A 20,965-nucleotide genomic window follows, 5' to 3' on the forward strand; every position below is an offset into this window, starting at 1 on the left:
TCCCAAAAGTTATTGTTTACAATAATTATATTGTTTTTCTGGAATTGGCTGGGAGACCGAGACATTTTTTTAGACAAACTGTCATGATCAGACTCGGTAATGCAGAAGGCATACGAAAAACCATCAAAAAAACAACAGCAACCTCAAATATTAGATAGCGGATAATACTAACATCCGCCAATGGTGATAGCTTAAACAAGTAAAATACATAACTAGATCTACTTACCTGATATTGCCGATTGTAACTTGTAAAAAGAGGCGGCTTTCGACATCAATCCGAACCGGTTCAAACCGGATACACAAGTGACACAACTCTGTTATCGTACCTTTCGTCTCTCATTTCATATAAATTGATAACTCTTTTGAGCATGACGTTGTAATTTGTAATTTTAATTTGTCCAATGTGATAAATAATGTTGTTGTCGAACACCGTGTTTAACATTCTAATGTATACTGTTTTAATAGTTTGTTCACTTTATTGACCATACCCGCATGCCATTCTATGTAAAACAATTAGCTATTGGTAACTCAAGAGTAGATATGATTCATTTTCAGAATTTAAAAACAACTTTACATTAACAAAGGTTTATGCCTAAAGGCCATGGCTACATGAGAATAATGCAAATACAAGTAACAAGTAACAGGTGTTATTGTCATGCAACCCTTTTAATAATAACTAAATCAGAGGGACATAATGCTAAGGTAACAGAATGGCTTCCTCTCTCTCTCTCTCTCTCTCTCTCTCTCTTATCCCTGTATTCTGCTTTTCTATCAAATATGTTGCTACCATTGCAGCTAGATAGATGATAGAACAAGTTTCATTTTAATTATGTAAGATGCAGCTTTCCTTTCACTGAGTTTTTATGGTACGAGTAACACTAGCAATCCGACCCTGAATAGTATTAAAGAAGCTCTAGTTCATTGTGAAGTAGGCTAAACGTGTCTTCTCCACAGATTACAATGGTATGTCGATGTGTGTCGTATCCTTCCTTCCCGGAGGTAATTTCCTCATCTTCTACCATGGCTGTTTCAGTGTTATTTGACTAGGTCTGATTACCAAAGGAACTTGGTAATAAAAAAACTGGTATGAAAACCTAGTCTTTCTGATTGTGCATCCTGAATTCATGTCATTATGTCAGGTGTTATTATCCTTAAGAGATATCACTTATGATGCTAAACCCCTTATTTAGTATCTGATTTCGAAACAAGTCATGAGTTATTTATGACGGTTAGCGAGGCTGGCAGTCAAACTATATATATCATACATGTGCGTCGTCTGCTAATTTTTGATCTGGGCTTCTGACATGTTTTATTATATCCATTAAAACAACAAAACAGAATGCTGACAATATCACTGCTCCGGCTCCAATCGCGATCAGATCCTGGGTATCCAGCACATAAAAATCTGGAAAAATATCGGTAGCGTTTAGGCAAACATTTACTATCATAGCTTAAGCAAGTCAACACAAGTTACTTCCCTTTAAGTAGAATACATAGGATATATTTCTATTATATATCTCTCTTCGAATGCAGTATACATAAAACTGATTCAGAAAAACGATGCATAAATTTTATAATCAATACAGAAAGTCAATGTTCCTAGTGTGACTTTTCCCCGTTTCTGTTGTGAGAAATCTCAGGATTTTCATAACCGATCAAAGTGGGGGAAACTAATAAGTTTGCTTTAATGTATTAAAAAAGTTGGATATGATGAAGATGAAAGAAAAAAAAACTTTTCCGCGCTATTTGCGATTTTGTTTTCATTGAGATATGCAAATTGATTAATGTTTAAAGATTTTGAAAACACTTTTATTTGTCTTTCCCTCTCGTGTTTTGCTTCAAATTTGCATTAGAACAACATAATAATAATAATTGGTCAGCAGACCTTCATGTTTACAATTTGAACAGTGGTAAATACATTTCAGAGCGTCTGGCGTTTTCTATGAAGGATGATTAGATTTGTGTTAAATGGAGGTCTCATTACTCATATTTTTCTTGATACTTTAATTTCTGGTGGCACTGCAGACTGATTGCTAATTCTGTTTCTCAAAGAAATGTGTGTTTTGTCGGCATAGCTTTAGGATAAACTGCATTTGAATTTTGCTTTTACATTTTTTACTTGACACAAAAACCAGACGTTCATTTTAACTAATGCGTTGACCATTTTATATTAAAGGCACACTATACGAAACGTTTCAGTTTTTTTTGTAATCACAAACATTATAAGAAAATTACCACGTTTTCTCTGCATAAAATAATGACTAAAACAAGGTAAGATGTTACTGAGACCAACTGTGACGTTTCGAAAAAAAAAAAATTATTGTGTCCCACAATAAATACAAACCGAAAGGATACGGAGGCGTTCACGAAGCCCTCGATTTCCGGTAGATATCACGTGACCCGATCGACCATGTTAGCGTTAAAACAAACTACGATTCTATCGACTATATTAACCTGATATAATCTTAATGTTATAAAGTAGGCCGAACGATTGCAAGCAATTCTTCTGGAGAAGTAAGTATTGTTTTATGAATAAAGAAACATATTTATTGTGGTTTCATTTTGTAAAATATTGTTAAAATAAGTACTGTTTGGCTTCACTAACTATGTACATTTTGTAGAAAAAGACGAATTGCAAAGACCCTAGAAACGCCCGATCTGTCTTAACTTTTACTTGTATTCTGCCCGCTTGAACTCACGTTCCGGTTTTTGTAGTAACCAGCCGCCATATTTAAAAGTAGGTCAAAAGGTTAAGGAAATGATACTATTTTTATGAGGCTTCAAGTCATGGTTTTACTTCATAAATGGGATAATTATTACCTAAATTGTAAGTACACATCGATATTATCCGTGTTAATACATATTGATATTATTATTGCTTCATCCGACGTCGGAAGCTGCATCAAAGTAATAGGCATTCGGAAATGAGAGTCGACAGTCAGCAAAGTAACGTACGATAAAAATACGACAGACCAGTCGACTCTCATGTTATGGGAGTACGGTGATCAGCTACATGTAGCTCAGCAGTAGAATATTCGGCTAGTGTTCGGAGTTCCCAGGTTCAAATCCCGGTCTCTCAGCTACATTTCTCCTCTCCTGTTTCTTAAGCATTAATTTCACTATTTTTTCAATTTCATGGGGATATGAAAGAATCTGTATTTATTTCATAACCCGATGAAATTAAGTATTAGTAACATACTTGCTTACATAATTAATATACGTTTTAACGTAAGATTCCTTTGATTTCCAAGGGATCCTCCCTAATGATTTTTTCCCAAATCATTACGTTACGTCAATGCTTCTATTGTGACGTCACGATTACGTCGGGTTATTTGGCCAATCAGAAAGCCAGACTTGGTATGAAAAGAAAAAAAAATCAAATATTTAGTAATTACTTATTTAAGCACTTTTTCAATATATTTTTGGGTCACTTTTACATAAAAAAACCGGAAAGACATTCTTCATAGACGTGAATTGTCTATGAAAAAGAATGTCCGTCCGATTTTTGTCTATGACTTAATTCATACCCCCAAATGATATTGAGAATAATGCTCATACTTTTTAAAATTCCCCGCGAAACCGCATTGTATATATAATGCCATACTATACACTTGACGTGCAATTCTTTCGGTATATGGAAAATATACCTCAAAAATCTAACTAATAGAGATGAGTGTAACCTATGAAATCAAATTATATGAAAGAGGAAATATAACATCAACAGTGTTTCTTATTACTTATACCCATTGAGAAATGTTTTATATGTTTAATTTATGTAATAGAATGGCTGATAAATAGTGAATAAAAAACTTTGTGCCATCCAGTATAGCCGACATATATGTAGTAAACATGGCTTTTAAAATCATTAAGATATATTATAAACACAAAATATACATGTATTACTAATTACTTAAATAATTGATTGCTCGCTTATAAATCATACTTTGAGTTACTTTACAATTCAGACCCAATATTTTTTCCGTATTAGGTCACTTACAAACTGTGAAACGAATTTATCCCGTCGAAGGCACTTTCAATGTAGTAACTGCAAAATGTATTATGTACGGAGTATGGAAAACAAAACGACTCAAAACTTTTCACCTCATTGAAGACTCGAATGCGCTGACATGGTCCATTTCTGTTAAACAAACCTAAATAAGTATTGCCGATTTCGGTTTGCCTTAAAAGTGGTCATTAGCGCTATCATTCAAACATTTTGTCTCCATCTCTTTGAGTGCCGTCGTCGCGAAGCGTTACTTGACCGTCATTTTGTTGCTATTTGACGTTAGGTGCAAAGAACGATAACACTATTGTCCAAACCTGATACGATTTCTACTAACGTGATACGACTCTATCTTGGATATCACGTGATGTCATTTTAACCAATAGGAATACAAGATTCTTGTCTGAGGCTGGATAAATGTATATATTGAGAGATATACAAATATACGTATATACATACAACGTAGGCATACTCAATAACACGACATATACTTTGAGCTCGGCCTGTCCATAGGTTTATGTTTGTATATTATCGCAATACTTGATTCAATGATTTGACTGACTAATTTACTTAAAAACAGCTAGTATTGTATATTAACGAATTTCGGCACATACCTACAGATCAGGTTTAAATAGTCGATAAACGTAATTACCAACTTGATAACTTTTAGTAAACTTACTTTGAAAGAAGTGGATTGCATACTACATCAACGTGTAACGATAGGCCTAATTGTCGTTGTGGCAATGACGACTGTTCGAAGATGGCAGGTTTGTTTACAAGACGATTTTTCGACTGCTCGATATCATAGGTTTATCTTCACGTTCTAATGTTAAATATACGTCTATCATCTTTATTCTAGGTACAATGTTCGATCATTGTATATGTTTGTGATTACAAAAAAAAATGAAAAGTTACTTTTAGTGTGCCTTTAATTCGTAGAGAAGACACTAGGCCTAGTGCAAAATATTAACTGATGAAAATACAAAGAAATGGTATTGTACTTTAAACCATTATGGCCCTTTGTTCATAGAAAGAATAACCGGAATCTATAAGAGTTACATGGATGCTGATGAAAAATATTAAATATGCACTTTTGTATTTAGAGTTATTTGCCCTTGATTGTAGATTTCAATTGTTATGACATGTGTTTATGAGTGTAAAGTCAAGTCGTTCAGAGATAGTGACGTAGTTTTAACTCAAAAGCTGATAATGTCACAATCGATACCTACCCGCAAGGGCAGATAACTCTGTCAAATGGAAAGACGGAATTAATGTACTTACCTTTCGAAAACAGCTTGTTCGTAGAATCGTTTAAATTATATTCACAGAGAACAGATATTTTCTCATGACATTTACATTCTTGTCTTGTTATATTCCAATATGGCTCCAGCTTTATAAACTCGCACCTTTCCTCTTCATCTGTCGTTCTTTTACTTATAATTCTTTCATTTCTTTCGTGTTGTTCCCTCGTCCAAAATTGAACTGATGAGTTAGAGAATTTTGAAAATAGATATTGAAAAGCTGACGTCACGTCAACATCTGTGTCCATATGTGGAATGTTGCTTCCATCTCGCGTGCAAAGCTGTTGAGCACGTGCAAAATCATGGAATTCTGGGTAAAATCTAAAGCATTTCCGGCGCGACGTATCTAGCGACCAATGCGATGAAGGGCAGTCACCTGTAACGAAACAATAAATATCTATTTTGAAATAGGTGTGTAAATTCCAAACAACAAAGATTTCACCGAAGAATTACTATTAGAATCGTTAACACGTGTTACTTAAAGCTCAAGTATTGCATCTTTGAACATAATACGCTATCAAAGGATCGTACTCCTAACTGACATCCAAGTAAAACAACCCAATTAACATTTCGTTCATCTTTGAATTATAATAGAACTATTATAAGAGAAACCTCAAATATGTGTTTCATATTTCACACTAAACAAACAACTGGTACGTAATATTTCGGTAGAGGTGTTAAACACATTCCCCTACAGGTACCTTTACAAATTACAATCTGTTTCATACTTGATTTATCAATCTATTGAAAATGAAGGGAAAACATTTAGACCACATCATCACTGAATACCAACCTCGATGTTTCAGAATCGTCTCTTTTGTTTCTTACATCGAATTAATTATCTCCCATAGTAGTACCACTACGCTGACTTAGTCACTGGATATATCGCTTCAATACCCTAAACGTGTATTTACTACCCATTTCAAAATACCATCCTCAATGTTTCAGAGTCATCAGTTGGAAAAAACATATATTCCCTTTTGTTTTTTACTTCAAATTAAATAATTATTTAATTCATTAATCTACACTAGGTAACACTGCGCTGACTTACTCAATAAGTTACTGGATACGTCACTGCAAATGTAATAACCTAGTCTATTTACTACCGATTTCAAAACGATTGTTGACTATAAATAGTTATTAATCTTCGCTACACAAGCTGTCGATTCCTTTCTCAGACAATATGTTATGCTATTGCAATCACATATTTTGTTTTTAAGTGAAATCGCTGTGCGAAAGTGAAGTACATAACCATTTTCTTACAAGCTGTTTGACCTATAGTAATTAGTTTATTCATCGTACTCCGTGTAGCACTCCCAAATCCTCGTATAGGTATTTTTGTACAAACCTCACAACGGAACGGCATTGAAAGCATAACGTTTACGATCGCGATTTTGATCGTTTTGAAGAGTAGGGTCCTTCTCAAATACGTGCTATAAAGCGTTCGGAAGCGTTACTAGGTAACCTTGTCAAAATAACTGAAGAAAAGTATTGTCATTTAGAAATATGTTCCTAATATCTTAATAACTCATCATTCTCATTCAAATGGCACGAAGAGAGTTATTTCAATTTTTAAGATGTATTTCCGTGTTTTGGGGGTATTTTTCCTTCTCCGCCAATATATTTCAGTTTGTCGAATTTTCCTAAGGTAGGAAATTTTACCTGCAATATACATAACTTGTAGAAACTGGTAAGCTGGTGAGAAGTAATAGACTTTAAATAACTTTTTTAATGTATTCTGGGTTTGAAACAATGCCGAACAAGGAGTATATTTACTCTTAACGCCAAGCTCATAACTAAAATAAAGAAAAAAATATTTTTGAAATATGATAAATTTTGTCATGCCTGTTTAACCCAATCTTCATGACATTTGGTACAAAAAGTTTAAAGATTATGTCTTCTTCCTTTTATTTACTGTTTCTAGTGACATTACTCAAGAACTCTCCATAGTGTAGTCAAGGCACGATACATATGCAAGTCTTTGTCTATCTCAAACCATTTAAATGGCCATAAATTTACTATTCAAGCAAAAATCACAAAGACACTGCATAAAGCTTCATTTCTTTTGTAGGTAATCAAATTATCTAGGAATGCTTGCGAACGCTTTATAGCTGTTAAAACGACCAAAGGGGGACCAAGTACGACAAATACAACACCGAAGTAGAACAATGCACCATAAGGAACAAAAAGTGTATTCTATGGACTCTCAAAACATCCTTAATGGGTATGGAATATCACACACAGTCACAGTCGTATGTTTGGTGTATTTGGAGAAAAATGAACAAACCAAACTTCCATTTCACATCGAATCAACAAACTACGTGATAGCCAAATGATTTCAACTATTGTGTTTATGGAATGGTTTAAACAAAAGGTGGCTTTTGAAATAGAAATATTTAGCTGTTTTCTGCAGAACTTAGTGTTTTCCATTTCCAAAATGAGAAAGTCCGTCTGTAAATCTGACAGCTGGGTTCAATGAATCATAATAAATGCATCACATAATGGCGACGTCACAATATATTCGTCAATACCTGTGTCCAAGGCAATGGAGTATATATATATAGAAATTGATAACGAATAAGACCAGCCCCATATTAATTCTGTAAAATTAGAACAAAAGAAACAAATACGTTAGTAAATGCAACAAGTTTGTTATGAAGCTTTAAAGGCCCACTACCTATCCAGAGCAAAATTTAAAGGTTTCTGAAAAAAGCATTAATAGCATTAGAAAATATGGCCTATTTGGCCTAAGATGAGGTTACCACACAAAACATATGCAAGATTTCATGCGTGATATATGACATCAGTGAAGATTCATTTCTCTGTTTTGCCTTATGGTGCATTGATATTCAACTATCGCGCGGTATTTAGGACGACGGCAGGAACATAAGACGACCCGCGTTATGAAAATTAACATTTTAATTATTTATTTATTTTAATTCAATTGTTAAGAAGGAGTTGATAAGTGTAGTATTAACGGTAAGTTAATATTTTTTGCGACTCTATAAAATTATCAATTTCGTTGTACATTCCCATTTAAAAAATAAAAAAGTCCTTTCGGAAAGGTAGTGGGCCTTTAATTAACTTCTAACGTGCATTCAAGGAGCAAATCTTAAATATCACTCCTACTGCATCTCAGTCGTAATCATTTCCTACCAGCCAGAGTGGTGATGACGAATTGCTATTCTGTTCAAACGTTTATTGTGGGATACGTGCGACATGACAGGCGTCAGTTTTCTGCAGACCTATCATTTATACCGCTGTATCAATAAAGATCAATGGCAGAGTACGGAGGTTAGCAAACATCATGGTAGTAATGACTTCAAAAAACGACGTGTCTAGACATGAGCATCAGTATTTGAAAGAGACTAATAATATCTGCTGATGGATGGAATCAAGCGTTGTAAGGCTTATCTTTTTATTTATAATTTTTCAGTGTTCTCGTATGTCATATATCATGGTTGCCATGGAAACTTGCTCATTACATTTAACATGCATTGTTGATATATTAGCCGAAAAGCATTGATAACTTGCTATAAATCTAGTTAAACTAGATGTTATTATTAAACAAATATAATTAATATAGATATTTTAATGTTGTTTAGAACAATCATCAACATTTTATTAAAATTTCATTATAGGCTCCTCATGATGTATTACACTGATTAATCGACATACAGACATTTAGATGTTCGAACAATAAAAAGGGCATTCAACATCAAATGGACGACACCCAAGTTGACAATACTAGATTGTATCCTGAACCTTTGGTGATGACGACACCCGATGTAAAAGTAAAGGCATTATTGTCACACAGGGATATGTATAATAACACTAGCACGTGCTCTATACATGCTTCCATCATAAATACAGACATATTACCACATAGACACCAAATAAATCAATTAAAAGCAGTGACATGCTATACAGATATAGAGATGGTCGTGTATTTCTACACATAAAGCCATTCTACCTCAGACATGGCGACACACGTTGCTATGGGTAACTATGATGGGGATTGATGAAATTAGATCCTGCTTTTATTATTAATAAATACAATCACGCATTGTGCTTGTGTTGTATGTTGGTCTGAAACTGAGAAAGACTGAGAAAGAAAATTTAAACAAACAACACAATTTTTACTAAGTTAGCATCAATGTTTGATAGGTATGTGTGTTAAATCGTTCACGCCACTAAACATTGGTATCAAACTACGTTTGAAAACATGATTTAGAAAATCATGCCAAATATGGCATATGCAACCTTAATTAAATTAAACATGTGTACACTACTAGTGTGCAGTAATACAGGCATTATCCTTAGTATAATTTCACCAGAAAAGACTTTTTATTCAATCTTTGCATATCACAGAGTTAGCTCCCTTTCGGATAGATATCGATTGTTACGTTATTATTTTGTGAGCGTAAAAAATCGAAAATATATATGATGTTACGTTCGCAAACACATGTCGTCACAATCAATACCTACCCGCAAGGGCAGATAACTCTGTAACATGCAAATACAGAATAGGATGGGTTTAAGGTATGATTGCATAAAAACTACATACTGTCTAACATGAAATATTGGTTGTGTAGAAATGTTCTCTGTTTTCATGGTTGGTGTCGAATCACGAATATAAAAAAAACGAATTTATTTTAAGGTTATTTGGATTGCTGTCATTATGACCTACCATGAATATGTATACTCACGAAATACTTTGGAAATTTCACACAACGAAATAAAGTACCCACAAACATCTTATGAAATATATATACTTTGTCGAATTATGGTGTTTTCTTAGCTTCAGATCAAAAACCAGAATCTACACAATTGTCTCTTGTACCACATTTTTGGAGTTCAAACAAGAAAAACCACGGTCTATATCATGTTTATATTTTCTTACTTTTTTTTCGGAAATGAAGGGAAAGAATAAATGCTGTTTGCGACCATCTCTTTAAATCTTACTCGGTGACATTTGCACCAGATTTTCAATTATTTGAAATATTATGAAATGTTTCCTGATTTCAATATTATAAGTGTATTGTTTACGTTTAACATAATTTTGTGTGATTTGTGTAGACACATATACACAATTCACACAAAATTCTGTTTAACGTAAACAATACACTTATAATACTGAATTCAGGAAACAAGACACTTATATGATTTATAAACCCGAACGGCAAATCAGTCGAGAGGTGATGTCCCCATGTGGGTTATAATATACAGAAATATATATAGATATGATTAACCTTAGTTGTCTAGAATTAACAATACAAAAAGTACGATATAAAATATACAAACATTATAAGCAATACAACGGTACCTTGCAAACTAGTCTAGGTATTAATAGAATCAAGCAGAAAAATTGCTTCTGCTGTAAAATATCTATTTACAACATAATATCCAAAAGTTCATTTAAAGATACTTTGAATAAGAAGGAAAGACACAATGTGATGAAGTGGCTAGCACTTTAATTAACTACATTTTTTAAATAAAACAATATTAATAAATTAACTTTATATAAAACATATCTGAATATTTACTTCAATGAAATAACTTTTTTTAAATTATTATTCATAAGCACGTACCTTGTCTTCCATAATTGCCAGACGTTGTCAAAAAGAAATTACACAGGTGTAAAACAGGGATTAAAATGTTCTTTTCCATGTCCAGTGATTTCAGTTGAGCTGTTTCTCTTCTCTAATGGCTCTATCATACTAGACAGGCTCTAATCGTGTACTTTCATTCTCGCGCTTAAAAAATAAACATTTGCGAAAGGAAAAGGAACCCACGCATTTGTTTTATCAGACAGCGAAGGCCGTCACGCCCACAAATGTTAAACCCCAGTGAAATTCAGATCCTGTTTCGTAACATTTAAATTATCGCACATTAACCCACAGTTACTATAATGATGGACCTGTGGTTAATATGGCCAGTCACATATGTGTGTGGAAGTCTCTCTATACATATTAGTCCGAATCACTTCCGCCATTCATATACTCGTCATCGTATCTAATTATCGCTCACTCTGTTAGATAAACACAACACATGTCAGCATCAGTACCTATATCTTAAGGTACGTGGCTATGACGCGCGTTAGCCAGCTTACATAACAGCCATGTGGGTGGGAGTGTACCCTCCTCCCTCCCCCGATTGATTTGCACTCTGGCCTTTGTAACATTGAAGTGTAAACCTCTCTTGATAAATTCACTTTTAATGAATACACGACTTTTAGGGTTATGAATCATTCACATTCTCCTCTTCAATATCAACGACTAAGCTTGTCATCATCATAGCGGTATACGCGATTGGGTACAACGCGAGCGATCTATGGGTAAAGATTATAAGACTCTTTCATATGTGGATATGAAGGATAGGGATAGTCTACCCGAGGGTCACAAAATGTAGTAAAACCCGAGGCTTGCCGAGGGTTTTGCAACATTTTGTGATCCCGAGGGTAGAATATCCCTATCCTTCATATCCACTTATGAAAGAGTATTTTTCTTTCATACCACGACGTTTTACTGCAATTTTACAACTATAATATCCCGCCATTTTGAAATAAATTCGAAGAAATCCACGACTGGAAGTCAATTTCCATACATGAAAAATTACGTGATATTTTCAACACAAATTCCGTTGCTTGCATCTTTTATAGTAAAACCAGTCAATTTTGTGGAAAAAAAATGTTAAAATTTTACTGAGGAAATAGAGATTTTGTTGACGCCGTGACGTCACGAGGCTTTATTGCATGGGTAGCCATGCAATACAGCCTCAGGCGACATGAGTGTATTGCCCTAGACCAGCCAGTATTACACGTGCAGGTATGAAAGAAAAACATATTTGTATTTTCAATTTTATTTTACGCTGCTTTCGTTTACTTCAGAGCTATGGTGTACTCTGCTGTAGACTTCAGCCTGAAACCCACCAAACAATCACCTTCTTAATAGTAATTCCAATTACAGTGTAGCCACCTTGTCTTAAACATTGAAGATTCTTTAGTCAAATATATACTCAGTAAGTTCTGCATCAAACCTCCAGACGTAATCCAGAATAAAATATAGCATCGTTTATGTAAAACATAAATAAACATAATTATTCAAATAAGAAACTGATGCTTCAGCATGTATATACAGTAAAACCCTGTTTTCCATTATTGTAAATGGGGACTTCCTTGTTATAAATTAGGATCCACCGTATGATTTATCGTATGGATAACATCCAAATTACGCTAAAATAATATGTGGCTTTTGAATATATACATACTACATTAAAAATGGCGTCTCACTCTTATCATGTTGATAATCTTAATGTAAGTCATAGTGAAAGGATGCAATGCTGCTTATTTTCATCTGCATACTAATAGCTGTATATGTATGTATAGCTAGTTTGTTTAATGCTCAGCTACATTTCTGTATAAACAAGAGCTTTAGTGAAAATAGGATCTAGCCAATAACTTGTGAGGACAGATGAAATAAGATACTAATGCGAAATATGGGACATAAAACGTGAATCTTTCTTTGTTTTTCCTTATATTGAGTAAGTTTTAATAGTCATGCCACAATAATTCAATTGTATATATTGCACTCCTTTCCATTGATAAAAAGCTAAGGTTTATTTTTGCAGAGTCTGTAAGAATCTTACTTCGAGTATAATGACGTTATACATGGAAAACGTTTCAGCGGAAAATTTTAGTAGTGGCACAGTCATTGATAAACTTTTGGCAAATATATCATTGCTACACAAGTAAAATTGTTCTATTGTAAAATTAAGTAAAAGCATGAAAATTACTACCTTGCTAAATATTAAACTATATTATAAGAATTATTCTCAATATTTTTGGGTGTATGAAGTCATAGAGAAAACACAGAAGAACATTCTCGAAGAGTGTCCTTCCATTATTTTTGTCTATGACTTTATCAATCAAAAATATATTGAGAATAATGATTAATTAGCTCGAAATCATTGTAATACTCCGAGAAACCGAGAATTGAAGTTTTATGATGAATAGTGCAGTAAAAGGAGCCACCTTAGTTTTAAGACCAATTGAATAGCATGGTGTCTTCCGGTTATGAGAATTCCGGTCAAAAAGGTTCAGGTGTATGTCATAGTCACACATTATATAACTAATGTCTTTCACTAACGTCTTTTAAAACGCTAAATGAGCAAAACGCATAACAACTTTTTCATACCGATTTTATTTCGAGACAACCGAAGTTTGAAAAAGTTTAAGTAATAAAAATACATTAACTTACCCATGGAGGTGGAGACTGGAGTGAAATGTTTATTATCTATAGCTTTGTCATTGTTCGGCTGGGTGTCACTGACACCTTCATACTGGATGAACAAAACATTATAACGAGTATTTCACGACGATGGTTAAGTTCACGACTTAAACTCATTTGCTTCTACTGTGCCGAAGTTTGAGGACACATAGCACATTTAAGTAATAAATACACTTACAAAAATACAAATGTAGTGACTTAAAATAGGAGTGTAAAAAGGAAAGTTTTTTTTAAAGCGTTAATGTTTCAAGTCTAGCCAGTAGATAAGCTGAGGTGGTATCGGGGAATAAGCTGAGATGGTATCGGGGAATAAGTTAGGAATGATTGAGTATATATTGGGAGAGTAAATATCATGTTTATGTCCCACCTATCCCACTTATTCCTTAAAGAGTAATCTGACCGTTAAAATAAAAATAATACATTTTAAAGCATTGCATCATTTTAACTCCTGCACCAGGCAGACATATTTCAATTCTTCTTTTCTAGATTATATTTTCTGAAACAAGAATTGATTTTATTGATAAAAAGATATTTATACAGTAAAACAAATTCATAACGAATACTCTTGCAACGAACGAAATCATTCATGGTTATAATAAAGTAATTGTCTTTCCCTGTCTTGGTTCCTATAAGATGTCTGTGATTACGAACTCTGCTGATAGCGAAGTAGTTTCGTTGGTCCACAGAGATTCGTTATAACCGTGTGTTACTGTAGTGTCCATATATATAGCCTTTATACATAATACCAAATACCGGTATGTATGTTTTCTCTGAGTATATAGTATACAGTTGTTGACTGTGATTGAGGGCAATAGATGATTTGTTGAACCCGATTCCATAACCTTGTTACATAACAGTGGCCTTTTTAAGAAAACATTTTAAAAGTGTATCTCGGGTTGTCGCAGTTTGAGACCGCGACAACTCGATAAGGTGACAACACGAGATGACCGTAAGCAGACACCATTAAAGTCCCAATATCCGTACCTGTCTTATAGTTCTCGTGATTTAGAAGAATGTTGAAATCAAAACTCTGTTGTAAATCATGCAGAGGCAGGACTAAATCGAAGTCAAAATGAGCGATAATGATTTGGAAATTTTTGATAAAAATCAAATAATTCGTGAACATCGCTAGGTGGGGCCATTTTAGTCAAACAAACCGAAGTTAGGCGACATTGTAACGTCGTTGCTGAGAACGTTATGTGACTACCGTAACTACGTAACGTCTGCCCGAACTCTTCCGAGAACGGGTCATGAACTTTCTGACTTCCGTTCGGCAAAAATCGTAACTTCTATGGCGACCAGTTTAAAATGAAACCATATTTACAAGTATTGACTGTCAACAACTGCTGCACTAAAGTTATGAAGAAATCATTATCAATAGTCTTTGATATAACTTAGTTTAAACTACATCTACAAATACTAACAATATCGGGGTCGATATTAACTTGATATTTTGTTGAAAGTTACGTATAGTGTGGCGTTAAAGCCGTAAGGTTCAAGGAAATAAAATAATTGAATGTGTTAATTAAGTACACCTTTATTTCTAATCTATGAGCTTAGGTAACTCTACCAATGTACATTCAACCATGACAAATCCAATATAGACAATGGCAACATAGAATTACCTTTGTCGGTGTTATAAATGATGAAAGCATTCTCATGATGAACGGAATGCATGAAGCATGCTTTTGGGTTGGACAACTATCTGTAAATTCCCTTACACCATGTCCACTGACAGTGATGGAGGGTTATTACTTTCTCAGTTTAAGCGATATCATAATGTGGTCTTAGTGGCTATTCTTTCCAATGTTTGATGTGGTAAAGAAATGACCTTGCAATTCAGGTGTGTGTTTGAAAGCGTCTTGCTAAAATGATCGCATATAACAGTGATTTCCAGGCCAGTTCAAAATATAGTCTCTTCGGACAATCTTGGATGCATTCGGGAAATACTAAATCATTATGCACACATGTATCTTCATACCATATGCAATTTTATTCAACAATCAAATGGGATTTAGTCGTATAATTAGGTATACAGTCGGTACCACTGGTATACAGTCGGTGCCATTAGGCATACAGTGGGAACCACTGGTAGACAGTCGGTACCACTGGTACACAGTTGGTACAATTAGGTATACTGTTGGAACCATCGGCACACAAATGGAACAATTAGGTATACAGTCGGTGCAATTAGGTATACAGTTTGGTACCATAAGGTATACTGTCGGTACCACTAGAATACAGTCGGTGCCATTAGGTAAACAGTTGGTACCATTACGTAACCAGTCGGTACCACTGGTACACAGTCGATACCATTAGGTATATAGTCGGTACCACTGGTATTCAGTCGGTGCCATTAGGTAAACAGTCGGTACCATTAGGTATACAGTATGTACAATTAGGTATATAGTCGGAACCACTGGTACGTAGTCGGTACCACTGGTACACAGTCGGTACCATTAGGTATACAGTATGTACAATTAGGTATACAGTCGGTACCACTGTTACACAGTTGGTACAATTAAGTATACAGCCGGTACCATTAGGTATGAAGTCGGTTTCACTGGTACACACTTGGTACAATTAGGTATACAGTCGGTACCACTGGTAAACAGTCGGTACAATTAGGTATACAGTCGGTACCACTGGTACACAGTCGGTACAATTAAGTATACAGTCGGTACCATTAGGTATGAAGTCGGTGTCACTGGTACACACTTGGTACATTTAGGTATACAGTCGGTACCACTGGTACACAGTCGGTACAATTAGGTATACAGTCGGTACAATAGGGTATACAGTCGGTACCACTGGTACACAGTCGGTACAATTAGGTATACAGTCGGTACCACTGGTATACAGTCGGTACAATAGGGTATACAGTCAGTACAATAAGGTATTAAGTCGGTACAATAAGGTATTCAGTCGGTGCAATTAGGTATACAGTCGGTACCACTGGTACACAGTCGGTACAATAGGGTATATACATCTTCATACCATATGCAATTTCATTCAACAAGCAAATGGTATTTAGTCGTATAATTAGGTATACAGTCGGTACCACTGGTATACAGTCGGTGCCATTAGGTATACAGTGGGTACCACTAGTAGACAGTCGGTACCACTAGTAGACAGTCGGTACCACTGGTACACAGTCGGTACCATTAGGTATACAGTATGTACAATTAGGTGTACAGTCGGTACCACTGGTACACAGTTGGTACCATTAGGTATACAGTCGGTACCACTGGTATACAGTCGATACAACTGGTACACATTTGGTACAATTAGGTATACAGTCGGTACCACTGGTACACATTTGGTACAATTAGGTATACAGTCGGTACCACTGGTATACAGTCGATACAACTGGTACACATTTGGTACAATTAGGTATACAGTCGGTACCACTGGTACACATTTGGTACAATTAGGTATACAGTCGGTACCACTGGTACACACTTGGTACAGTTAGGTATACAGTCGGTACCACTGGTACACAGTTGGTACAATTAGGTATACAGTCGGTACCACTGGTACACACTTAGTACAATTAGGTATAAAGTCGGTACCACTGGTACACAGTTGGTACAAACAAGTATACAGTCGGTACCATTAGGTATGAAGTCGGTTTCACTGGTACACACTTGGTACAATTAGGTATACAGTCGGTACCACTGGTACACAGTTGGTACAATTAGGTATACAGTCGGTACCACTGGTACACAGTCGGTACAATTAGGTATACAGTCAGTACCACTGGTACACGGTCGGTACAATAGGGTATACAGTCGGTACAATAAGGCATACAGTCGGTACAAAATAAGGTATTCAGTCGGTCAATTAGGTATACAGTCGGTACCACTGGTACACAGTCGGTACAATAGGGTATATACATCTTCATACCATATGCAATTTCATTCAACAAGCAAATGGTATTTAGTCGTATAATTAGGTATACAGTCGGTACCACTGGTATACAGTCGGTGCCATTAGGTATACAGTGGGTACCACTAGTAACAGTCGGTACCACACGGTACATAGGTATGAAGTCGGTTTCATGTACACACTTGGTACAATTAGGTATACAGTCGGTACCACTGGACACAGCGGACATTAGGTATACAGTCGGTACCACTGGTACACAGTCGGTACAATTAAGTATACAGCCGGTACATTAGGTATGAAGTCGGTGTCACTGGTACACACTTGGTACAATTAGGTATACAGTCGGTACCACTGGTACACAGTCGGTACAATTAGGTATACAGTCGGTCCACTGGTACACAATTGGTACAATGTATACAGTCGGTACCACTGGTACACAGTCGGTACAATTAGGTATACAGTCGGTACCACTGGTATACAGTCGGTACAATAGGGTATACAGTCAGTACAATAAGGTATTAAGTCGGTACAATAAGGTATTCAGTCGGTGCAATTAGGTATACAGTCGGTACCACTGGTACACAGTCGGTACAATAGGGTATATACATCTTCATACCATATGCAATTTCATTCAACAAGCAAATGGTATTTAGTCGTATAATTAGGTATACAGTCGGTACCACTGGTATACAGTCGGTGCCATTAGGTATACAGTGGGTACCACTAGTAGACAGTCGGTACCACTAGTAGACAGTCGGTACCACTGGTACACAGTCGGTACCATTAGGTATACAGTATGTACAATTAGGTGTACAGTCGGTACCACTGGTACACAGTTGGTACCATTAGGTATACAGTCGGTACCACTGGTATACAGTCGATACAACTGGTACACATTTGGTACAATTAGGTATACAGTCGGTACCACTGGTACACACTTGGTACAGTTAGGTATACAGTCGGTACCACTGGTACACAGTTGGTACAATTAGGTATACAGTCGGTACCACTGGTACACACTTAGTACAATTAGGTATAAAGTCGGTACCACTGGTACACAGTTGGTACAAACAAGTATACAGTCGGTACCATTAGGTATGAAGTCGGTTTCACTGGTACACACTTGGTACAATTAGGTATACAGTCGGTACCACTGGTACACAGTTGGTACAATTAGGTATACAGTCGGTACCACTGGTACACAGTCGGTACAATTAGGTATACAGTCGGTACCACTGGTACACAGTCGGTACAATAGGGTATACAGTCGGTACAATAAGGCATACAGTCGGTACAAAATAAGGTATTCAGTCGGTGCAATTAGGTATGCAGTCGGTACCACTGGTACACAGTCGGTACAATAGGGTATACAGTCGGTACCACTGGTACACAGTCGGTGCAATAAGGTATACAGTCGGTACCACTGGTAAACAGTCGATACAACTGATACACCTTTGGTACAATTAGGTATACAGTCGGTACAACTGATACACATTTGGTACAATTAGGTATACAGTCGGTACCACTGGTACACAGTTGGTACAATTAAGTATACAGCCGGTACCATTAGGTATGAAGTCGGTTTCACTGGTACACACTTGGTACAATTAGGTATACAGTCGGTACCACTGGTACACAGCCGGAACATTTAGGTATACAGTCGGTACCACTGGTACACAGTCGGTACAATTAAGTATACAGCCGGTACCATTAGGTATGAAGTCGGTTTCACTGGTACACACTTGGTACAATTAGGTATACAGTCGGTACCACTGGTACACAGTCGGTACAATTAGGTATACAGTCGGTACCACTGGTACACATTTGGAACAATAAGGTATACAGTCGGTACCACTGGTACACAGTCGGTACAATTAGGTATACAGTCGGTAACACTGGTACACAGTCGGTACAATTAGGTATACAGTCGGTACCACTGGTACACAGTCGGTACAATAGGGTATACAGTCGGTACAATAAAGTATTTAGTCGGTACAATAAGGTATTCAGTCGGTGCAATTAGGTATACAGTCGGTACCACTGGTACACAGTCGGTACAATAGGGTATACAGTCGGTACCACTGGTACACAGTCGGTACAATAAGGTATACAGTCGGTACCACTGGTACACAGTTGGTACATGTAGGGGACATGTATTGCCTCATGCCTTATGTTAAAATAAAGGAAAGGATTTATATCGTTTTACTCGACTCGAGTTGAATTGTTGTTTATCGACACCGCCTTGTCCTTTAATTTGAGGTCGGGATTTTAGGCAAAAGACAGCTTCCCAACATTTTCGAAACGTTTGAAAGGAAATCTAGTAATGCGAGTCTTTAAGGTATAGCCTTTATGTTCAAAGTCAGTGCATGTGGGACCGATAATCACTTCAAAATTTCATTAATACTACGACTTTGTTGCTTCCATTTCATAAAATAGTTTTGGGCTTTTTAGACAACACATCGACATCTCTGCACTGTCGAAGAAGTTGTAGTAAGCTTAAGGTGTTTGCATTACAATTACAATTACAATTCATTTATTTGCATTTTTACATCCACAAACAGTATATGAGCTATTTTGACAATATTTAAGAATTCCGTCGAGTTCAAACAGCGCCCTGTCTTTGACAAACTCGAGGTTAAGAAGATATATTGCTGTTTCAGTAGATTTTTAATTTGAAGCGGGCCTTTTTTCATAGTGTGTGTCCTATCCATTCCAGTAATGTATAGGTTGGATCATCCTCGATACGCCAGGGGTTCCGATCACTTACTGTCTCTACTCCCCTGGACTACCTCATAGTATAACTGGAGCCAACAGAACAGGTAATTTAGTCCATAGATGTACATCAAGAGAGCACTGTGGTTGACTGTGTGACTTTGAAGTTGGGCGTCGTTCTCTCTGTAGTCTTCAAAGGATATTTCTGCTTGTCTGTGATTGGTTCAGATTGTTTCCACTGAGCTGCCTTCATTTTTACTATGAAATAGTCCAGTGGTGTAGAGATCGTAAGTGATCGAAACCCCTGGAGTGTAGAGGATGAGGTTAGTTGTCCCCATTGGATGCTCATTTCTAAAACCATTGAATCTTACAATCTTAATGCGACCATTTCCATAAATGACGGCGGAGCTATTAAATGTTCTTTCTGGTGAAAGTATGGGAGAAAATATATCTGGTCCCTGTGATACCGTTTGTTGGAAATTCGTGTCAGGTCCCTGTGGCTCCATTTATAAATCTATGAGAGATATATATGAACCTTCACATATTCTGAGAATAAAAACAAAGGCCAAACCGTTCAGTACAAAGTAGAACAGGCGTCTACATTATAGCGATAGACTATTATATTTTTTCAATAACAGCTAGCTTGTATTTTTCGTCCTCTAGACCAGACACCATTGGTGAGGCACATCTAATTAATAACCAATACTGGAAACTGCACTCCCTATATAATGCCGAGCACTAAGCAGAAGCAGATCTAGAACTATCATGATTTT

At 36.0% G+C, this 20,965-nt stretch overlaps 1 protein-coding gene across 1 annotated transcript; it reads right to left on the reverse strand.

The window, feature by feature from the left end:
• Positions 1-374: 374 nt before the first annotated feature.
• LOC138329177 (uncharacterized) lies at positions 375-11,500 on the reverse strand. The gene is made up of 3 exons (XM_069275975.1): positions 10,896-11,500; positions 5,285-5,680; positions 375-1,405 (listed from the first exon to the last, which is right to left on the reverse strand). Exons 1-3 carry the CDS (start codon positions 10,972-10,974, stop codon positions 1,260-1,262), a joined length of 621 nt encoding a protein of 206 aa, XP_069132076.1. The 5' UTR covers positions 10,975-11,500; the 3' UTR covers positions 375-1,259.
• Positions 11,501-20,965: the final 9,465 nt, after the last annotated feature.

This window comes from Argopecten irradians, chromosome 8 (assembly GCF_041381155.1).
Source record: "Argopecten irradians isolate NY chromosome 8, Ai_NY, whole genome shotgun sequence".
Classification (NCBI taxonomy): domain Eukaryota; kingdom Metazoa; phylum Mollusca; class Bivalvia; order Pectinida; family Pectinidae; genus Argopecten; species Argopecten irradians.